The sequence below is a fragment of the Octopus bimaculoides genome, chromosome 10 (assembly GCF_001194135.2).
Source record: "Octopus bimaculoides isolate UCB-OBI-ISO-001 chromosome 10, ASM119413v2, whole genome shotgun sequence".
Taxonomy (NCBI): Eukaryota; Metazoa; Mollusca; class Cephalopoda; order Octopoda; family Octopodidae; genus Octopus; species Octopus bimaculoides.
The window spans coordinates 59,354,336-59,364,436 of NC_068990.1; the positions used below are offsets into that span (position 1 = coordinate 59,354,336).

General features: G+C 34.8%; 1 protein-coding gene across 2 annotated transcripts in view; it reads right to left on the reverse strand.

Annotated features, from left to right (window-relative positions):
- LOC106880026 (WD repeat-containing protein 48) overlaps window positions 1–10,101 on the reverse strand; it is a 143,678-nt gene that overhangs the window by 70,528 nt on the left and 63,049 nt on the right. For both annotated transcript variants that reach the window (XM_052971222.1, XM_052971221.1), the window contains exon 2: window positions 7,827–7,973. In XM_052971222.1, coding sequence (XP_052827182.1) covers window positions 7,827–7,973 — 147 coding nt within the window. The remainder of the gene's footprint in view (window positions 1–7,826; window positions 7,974–10,101) is intronic.

The following is a 10,101-nucleotide window of genomic DNA, read 5'->3' on the forward strand; positions in this document are numbered from 1 at the left end:
ATACAGCCACACCTGCACTATGATGTGGTCCAATTTTTAAAATAATCAAGAATTTGAAGGAATTGAGTAATATATATCATTGTTCTTTAATGTGGTGTATGTAACTTAAAAGATTCTTACACAAAATTATGATAGAAGTTTTAATTTAAATAGGAACAAATTAACCCTCAAGAGGCAGAGCCTCATTTGGAGTTTCAGTGCCAAGAAGACGGAGCCCTTTTCACAAGCCCTACAGAGGGCGTACACTTATTTTTCAAAAAAAAAAAAAAAATGAAGTTTTACATATATACAACTAATACAATCTTCTTCGTCATTCAAGTTTTTGACTGATAGATTGGCCCTGTTGTCTCCTAAGGGCTAAAGGAAATGGTTTTGTATCAAGGAACTTGAGGTAATCTCTAACAAGGTTGGTATCAAACAGGTCAAGACAAAATTGAAATTAAAGTGCAGGTATACATATTCATGAAGCTAAAAGTATTTTATCATGCATAATATCATGTAGTGCACAAACAACAAAACTAAAAGCCCCACAAGATTCCACCTCAAAATAACAGTGTCACTTCTGTATTACATAACATGAAAGTATAGTGGAAAATATGATATGCAGTAGAAAAAGTAAGCAGTGTGTACTTATTATACTGAATATGAAACAGACAGTGAAGGTACATGTCCATGTACCTGAGTTCAATAATCTTCAATGAAAGTAATACTTTTGAAGAAATTAAAAGGAGCAAGTTACTGGCTAAAACTGCTTATAAGAATCTACAACACGCTTTTTGAAAATTGAGCATAAGTCTTAAAATATTAAACTGCACGTGAGCAGTTGTATGCTTAGTATTATGAAACTTCAGTAGTCTCCTGTTGACTCAAAAAACAGATTTGTTAGCTGAGATCAGCTGATCTATCTAATGTTCACCAATGTCAACTTAAATGGCTTGGCCATATATCAACACTGGAGATCTCTTACTTACCATGTTTTAACAAGTAACATAAATAAATGCAACCTTAAATTCTCTTAAAGTGGGGTTGCAGATATATTTCACATTGCATTCTTAGCAATTTACGAACTGAATTCAGGATCTTACAGATCATATCATGTAAAAGACATAACCATGCTAATTTCTCAAATGTAGTTTCTGGGTTAAAGGAAATAGATATTGCATTGTGTGTGTGTGTGTGTGCGTATATATATAAAGTAACAAACTGAGGAAAAGAAATCCTTCAAAGGGGTGTGTTAGACATCCAATTCACTGGTACTTCAGCTGGATACCATATAAATATTGGTATAATTCAATAATAAAGATAAATTAAATATAGAGATATTCTATTGACAATCCAATAATTTATTTATATTACAGTATTACATTAAATACTATGAATATAATATATAACATAATATTATATAAATAATTATAAAAACCGTAAAAGGCCAAATTGTTTTGACTTATATATTTTTTTCTTATATACATAATCACAGTTCCATCTATAATGGAACTGTGATTATATATATCAGAAAAAATATAAGTCGAAACAATTTGTTGGCCTTTTACGGTTTTTATAATTATTTATATAATATTATGTTATGTTATATATTATATACATAGTATTTAATGTAATACTGTAATATGAATAAATTATTTGATTGTCAATAGAATATTTCTATTTTAATTTATCTTTACATATATATATATATATATAACAGTCTCTCTATTCCCCTCTGACCAAGGACAATTTAACTTCTCCAGTTTTGGTGCCATGAGAAAATGCACCAGTACTATGTAAAGCAATTGGCATTAGGAAAACCATCCAGCTATAGAAACCAAACCAAAGATATGTAGAAGTCTCTAGTCTTTGGGAGCTGTAGCTCTCAGTCAGAGGCAACTGAAACTATGACAACCAATCCATCTCATAACAGCAGGGAAAGTAGATAGATGATGATGACAAAGATTCTTTTTTAAATATGGCTAAACAATAAGTAACCAACTAATACTATCATACAACTTGACTCATAAAGAAACTAACAAAAACTTGGTGAAAATAGTCAAACCTCTCAAATCAGTTTCTGGTGCTGGTTACTTTCATTCAAAAGCATTCTGGTAGCTATCTTCCTTACTTCACCGATCTATCAATCCATTCATCCCTCTTTCCAACAGTCAACAAAGCATCTAACCTTTATAACCAACAACCACATTACTCATTAACCTTTAAGACAAATTTAGATAGTTTTTATTCACAAATCTCTACCACATACCATTGTAATTATAATACTTGCCGTTCTTTTCAATTCAATCCCCTGTTATCTACAAAAATAAATAAATGCTCCACAACATCATATAAAATTACAAGAAATTATAATTAGGTAACTAACTTGTACAGATGCATAGTCTAATGGTTAAGGTGTTAGACTCACGACCATGTGGTGGGGCATTCAATTCCTAAACCAGACAATACAGTGTGTTTGGTCAAGGTACATTACTCCTGTTCACTCAGCTGGAAACGAGTGGTGCCTTGCAGAATACAAGCTCAAAAGCATGCAAATGCAAAATGTCAAAAGCCTTTGCTGGATATGGCATACGGTATGATGGGTGACGAAGTAAGTCTACAGCATACACACATACATACACCAAGAACCTTGCAAGTATGAACAGGTATAACTGGCACTAAGTCAGTTACGATGATGAGTGTTCCAGCTGAACTGATCAACGTAGAACATCCTGCTTGTGAAATTAAGGTGCAAGTGGTTGAACACTCCACAGACATGTGTACCCTTAACACGGTTCTCAGGGAGATTCAGTGTGACACAGAATACAACAGAGCGGGCACTTTGAAATACAGGTACTACTCATTTATGCCAAATGAGTGAACTGGAGCAATGTGAAATAAAGTGTCATGCTCAAGGGCAAAACACGCTGCCAGGAATTGATCTCTCACCACCTTACAATCATGAGGCAAATACCCCAACTATTTAGCCAGATGTTTTCACAGCTACAACACCAACTTTCTGGACAATGATGTTCTGAAACCTCTTATAGTCGACACTAATATCAGAGCAGAAACTTCAAATTCCTGCAGTGACTAGACTAATTAACTGGCACCTTGCTCAAACAAGTATCTTACATAGTACTGTATTAATAAACTAGTATTGTTTATACTAATACACAGGTACCTATATAACAATAAAATTTATAGTAAATTTAATATTTGCTCAATTTAGAATGTGACCACCACTGATTCGGAATGGCTTTGGAAAAAATGTTATATTAAGTTCTGTCTCACACAAAAATCTATGAGTTCACATTTATAACATGTAAAAAGCATTGGTGCTGATGCCACTTAAAAGCATCTGTGATGATGCCACATAAAATGCACCCAGTACACTCAGTAGCGTGGTTGGTGTTAGGAAGGGCATCCAGCCATAGAAACCAAGCTGAAACAGACTATGGAACCTGTTACAGTCCTTACAGGTTCCTGTCAAGTTGTCCAACCCATGCTAGCATGGAAAACAGATGTAAATGATGATGACGACAATGTTCCCAAAAGATTTTAAGCTGGTGACATAACGCTCCCATGTTTCCACAGTTATCTCCACAACGAACCTAGCTTTAGCCATATAACCATACATATACAGTTTAGAATCTTGTATTTATTTACAAGACTAGATTATCAATAATATCAAACACATTTAGCACTGTCTTACTTCTTCTCTGCAACAATACGCTGCAAACAAAGAGCAAACAGAAAGAACAAAAGTAATAATTAATCTCAATGTGAATAAATCAGTAATACAACATTTGAACACAATAAAACAAAATACACTACTAGAGCACAAACACTACATTAAAGGAGTCATCATTTTGTAAAGAGATGTTTGCATGGTTATTTTATACAAGAAACAACAAATAGAAAGACAGTGACAATGGATATGAAAATGACAAAGGTAGTGAGCTGGCAGAATTGTTAGCACACCAAGCGAAATGCTTAGCAGTATTTTGTCTGCCGTTACGTTCTGAGTTCAAATTCCGCAGAGGCCGACTTTGCCTTTCATCCTTTCAGGGTCTATTAAATAAGTACCAGTTACGCACTAGGGTCGATGTAATCGACAATCCCTTTGATTCTCCTCGTTTGTCCCCTCTATGTTTAGCCCCCTGTAGGCAATAAAGAAATATATAAAAATGACAAAGGATCCTCTATGAAGACAGTTGACTTGTTAGAAATAGTAGCTAGCTAAATTTCCCTCAAATCATACCTATTATCATAAAAAAATGGGAAAGAAACATCAGATAGCACAGTCTTGGATACAATGCTTGAAAATAACATGGGATGGTCATAGCTGGAACATCATTGATTATAGGCCTGCTCAACCAGAAGTAATACAGGGCTACAGAACAACACTGCCACCACTGTCATGATGACAATGACCACAATGACCACCACCACCACCACCACCACCACCATAATGACACACAACCAGCCAAGGGAACCTCAGAATATCCTGATTGAAATCATTAAACTTATCAATGTAAGTAATTAAGTTGGAAGATGTTAAATATTCCCACAGCAATGACGCTGTATTGTTACAGACATTGATAATTGTGACATAATCAATGACTGTATCTGATTTGTTTAACTTGTTCTCAGTAGTTATTTTTAGGTATATTGCCATAGTAAACCAAAGAAATTTTAATGTTAATAAGTTTATACATTTAATATCATTTGCTCACTGAATGTAACCTACATTCAAAATGCCCTACAGACCTACACAATCCACTAAGGAACATCCATCCTTTCAGTCTGCTGCCTCTCGAGAACATTCAGCTGTATGTCATTATCAGGTAAAGTGGTGAAAGAATTCAGTAAAGTTAATGAATGTTTTTCAACTTTAAGACAATTTACTTATTCTATCAGTGTCTTTTACTAAACTGCTAAGTTATGGGGGATGTAAATACACCAACACTAGTTGTTGAGCAGTGGCATGGGACAAAGACATATGCACACAGATATATACAACGTGCTTCTTTTCAGTTTCTATCTACCAAATCCACTCACAAAACTTTGGTTGGCCCGAGGCTATAGCAGAAGACACCTGCCCAAGGTGCCATTCAGTGGGACTGAACCTGGAAATGTGATTGGGAAGAAAACTTCTTACCACACAGACACATCTGTGCCTAGGTAGGTCAGATTAAATGAATTTATCTAAACTCCTTTGAAGTCCAGCAATCTCCTGTCTTCAAGTCAACACTGATTAATTACACTTACTGGGACTCAGTGATGGCTGTGTGGGTAAGAAGCTCACTCTGCAACCATGGAGCTCTGACTGACCAATGACTTGTGAAACTGTACAGAAACCCTTTGGTGGAAACTGTACAGATACCCATTGTGCACGTGCATGTGTGTGTATATGTGAGTATATGTGCATTTATCTCACATCTTCACATTAAACTACTTGTGCGGTGGTGATGTTTGTTTATGTCCTGCACAAGCAATTTGGCCCACAGCTCTGCGGTTGATGTACAAAGACTAGTGAGTTAATCCCTTAGCATTCAGATTACGGTTAAATGTGTCATCATCAATATCAGCATTTAACATTCGTTTTCCATGCTGGCATGGGTTAGACAGTTTGACAGGAGCTGACCAGCTGAAGGGCTATTCAGGGTCCATGTCTGCTTTGGCATGGTTTCTATGGCTGGATGCCCTTTCTAATGCCAACCACTTTACAGAGTAATAGTTATTCACGTTGTTTTGAATTAATCTTGTATTATCTTGTAGCTTCAAAATTTCAATGATGTGATTGTATATTTTTAGAATGACATTGTAGGGTAGAGATGTAAGAGGCCAAAACAGACAAGTTTGAACACAAAACAAACAGAATATTTGGGCTAGTTTAAATGCTAACGGGTTAAAGTATTTCACTTGAAAACAAGTAGGCATTGGCTTCAAGAAGGGCATCCAGCTACAGAATACTGCCTCAAAAAATCTTGTCCAATCAATGCCAACATGATAAAAGTAGACTTTAAAAAATGATGATGATGACAATGACAAAATAAAGAAACTTTTGGGGTACATCTGTTAATTCATTACTGAATATGAATGGAATATATTTGCTAGATGTCATTCATGGAATTAGAAAACAACAAATAAGAGTGCATTGCTAGGTTACCAGAAATGTCACTACACTTCTCTAACTATTATAGTCAACAAAGCAGAAAATTTGTTCTCTTTTCACTTAATAACAACACACACACACACACACACAGAAATGAAAATGTCATCCGTATGGCTTTCAGCTCACTTTTCCAGTCCTAAGAGTTCTTTCAATTGATTCCAGCACTGCTAACCAAATTATCTATTTAAACAAGTTATCTCTGAGACATTCTTCTAAATGCAGTCTCTTAAATTGTATGGTTAAAGCAAATATCTTCCATTCCAATGCTTCCCTTCACCCAAACCGATTGACTGTGTGACATGAGAACAAGTGTTTAATACAACAAACATGAACTTGGCACTTACATTTTATTCACCAACCTCAAATAACAGCTAAAAAGTCTACTCGTGGAGGCACTCCTGTCCCCACCCTACACCTAAAAAAATTGCATTAAACTGTGTTTACATCCTAACTCTCTACTGAACTAGTCTCCACAATTCATGATAGTCAATGTCTCTTGTGGCATGCATTCTTTATGTGTAATGTTACAGCTAAAGGTCAAGATTTTAATCAAATAAATGTAGCATGTACACCAAACTCAGTGAACTAGCTTGTTCACAGTCTACACTGTATCGTCTACTAAAAGAGCTACTCTAGTGATTGGCATTTCAGTTGTACTTTTCCTGACACAAAATTAGAATATTTCATTGAAGTCATACACTACAATGTGTTTTTACAGCTGCATTACTAAAAATAACCTAAACACTTATAAAAGACCAACTTTGCTAAAGTTTGTAGGTTTTTTCATTGCTTAATGCCAACTCTGACTAAAAAAAGCCTACAATTGATCAAAAGTGTTTCACTCGTGGCCATCCCATCTTTTTAATTTATTTTATTCATTTTTTTTTTCCACAAATAATATATCTATGACTATATTATTGAATGAATTCTTTCTTTTTGAGAAAGTATGGTGCAATTATTTGAAGAGAATTTGGTTATTATTTCCAGTGGTTGGAGCAACCACACAGAAGCTTCCCTTACTGGCTTATTCTTAGTTAATATATATATACACACATAAAATAACACAACAAAAAAACCCAACAATATTTCATGCTATTTTAACAGTTTTTCTAGCCCACAACAGTTCAACGCCTTTATTACCGTATTTCTGCTGAAATAAATTGTCTTTATTTCAATTAATTTTGAGAATATTGGAAAATTCAGTAAAATTTTTGTTGTTATTGAGCTGGTGTTTGGAACATAAATTAACATGAAATTTTGAAGAAAGGTTTTAATTAGATCAGTTTAAAACAGGAAGTTTGTATCGTAGAACTGGGGGCAATAGCAGGTGGGTTGAACAGATCTGTTTTGTGACACATAACATTTTATCCATGACAGTTACCAATTAAGTCTATATTGCAATCACCTCTACTTTCTCCATCCCCATACCACGCTTGTTTTACCATCAACCACATTGCCAAAACATTAAATCTACTTGCAAATACTACAGAGGGGGAAAATATGTGACAATGGACAGTCAAGTGCTTAAGAAGTTACTCCATCAACTGCTCAGATTTTACTTTTTCATAGCTTTGTGATACTTAGAACAGAACAGGTCCTGGGATCATAGATGGAAGCAAAATGAAAAATACAGTTATATGAAACATGATAACATTTATCTCACCTTGTTTGAATTTGCTCTTGTATTCCATATTCGGATGATGGAATCACGCCCAGCTGAGTACAGTCGGTTAAGGACGGGATCGTACTGCAAGGCATTAACACCAGAACGGTGATAACGCTCTACTTCATCTCGGATTACAAAAGAAACCTGGAACGGAAATAAAGAGTCAGAAGTGAATAAAAATCAAAGAGAAATCAATAAATAGGCTTTTTACAAACACTTCCTTTTGTTGATAGATCATCATCATTTAATATCCACTTTTCTGTGTTTGCACACAAGTCAGATGGAATTTACTGAAGCAGATTTTCAACAACTGGATGCCCTTCCTGTCACCAACCCTTACCTGTTTCCAAGTAAGGTAATACTTCTCCATAGCCAGACATGTTTACAAAGAAGGTTGGTTCCAAATTTTGGCACAAAGCCAGCAAATTTGGGGGAAGGGTATAAGCCAATTTATAGATGTTTTCGATCTAGTTTGGATACTTTGCCATCAAATTTGAATTCTTTGCAATCAAATTTGATAGCAAAGAATCCAAACTAGATCGAAAACATCTATATATCAACTCCAGTCTTCAACTGGTACTTATTTCATTGACCCCGAAAGGATGAAAGACAATGTCAACCTTGGTGGAATTTGAACTCAGAACATGAAGGATGAAATGCTGCTAAGCATTTTGCCTGACATGCTAACAATTCTGCCAGCTCACCACCTTACATGTTTACAAAAGAAATTAATGACACTTCCTGTTTTATATTGACACTATCAAGCAACATCAAAACAAGGATACACACACACACACAAACAGGTTTCTTTCAGTTTCCATCTACCAAATCCACATTCACAAGGCTATAATAGAAAACACTTACTTAAGGTGCCACGCAGTGGGACTGAACCCAAAACCATGTGGTTCGGAAGCAAACAACCCCACCACATAGACCACTTTATTTGGGGAGCTAAAATGAAATAAATAGTTCTTCTCTATGATATTATTAGATATTTCTATTCCCCTTAAAACATTGCGATTATTGAAAAACTATAAAAGGGAGAGAAAGGAAGAAAACAATTCAAGAGATAGCTTACAACTTATCTTTGATATCAATACATATATGTATAAATAAGGCACTGGAAAACCATTTCAGCTGTAGCATTTGAGCGCAATATAAATTGCATTAAAATTGTATTATGTTACCACAACTTGAATATTATCTATGAACTCAAATGCACAAATAAATAATTGTAATGTATACAAGGAAACACTTTTTTTTTTTAAATGGAAAGAAGGGTATTTCTATACCATTGCCATACTCTTTATCCTTAATCTGATACGACTGTGACAACCATTCCTTCCCCCATCCCCCACATCTGGTTTTCTGAAACACATCTTTTAGAACATTTATATGTTCCACCAGCCGTATTATTTCTACACAACAAATCAATACGCAATGGTATATCTGCAGCTAATACTTAACTGATTTAGGATTCAGAAAATTAGAGCTGAATTGCTGTAAATTGAGTGGTGACTTAGGCTAATAGTTAAAATGCAGTAGCTATTATGTATCATCATGAAAACTAAATTGGCTAGTCCTTCATGTAATGATTTCCTTTCAAACATCTATCCACTTCACAAATTACATTATAGACAAGTGAAAGATGGATATCACCAAAGTGGATGAATGGAGAAGGTATCGAAATACCAACTCACATGTTGCGAGTTCAAATTAAACGGAATACATTTAACAAGTTTCTATGCAAAACACTTTATTCTAAACGCTTCAGGTTATTTGGCAGGAATAAATTAGCTATGTTAACTCCTGGATAAGTTACTTACATATCTTTCCAAGGAAAGATTTGTGTATCACTCTCTTAACAACAGAAATCAAAAATACCAATCCTGTACAATATAAAAGTAATTATTTTACCATTTAAAAAAGAAAAAAGCCTTGTGAGTGGATTTAGTAGACAGAAACTGAAAGAAGTCTATTGTGTGTGTGTGTGTGTGTGTGTGTCACTGTTGCTTGACAACCAGTGTTGGCTTGTTTACATCTCCATAATTTAGTGGTTCAGCAAAAGAGACAGATAAAGTACCAAGCTTAAATAATAAACGCTGGGGTCAATTTGTTCAACTAAACCTTTCAAAACAGCAGTTCATTGATGGAAACAGGTAAAAGATTTTATAAAGAAGAAGAAGAAGAAGAAGAAGAAGAAGAAGAAGAAGAAGAAGAAGAAGAAGAAGAAGAAGAAGAAGAAGAAGAAGAAGAAGAAGAAGAAGAAGAA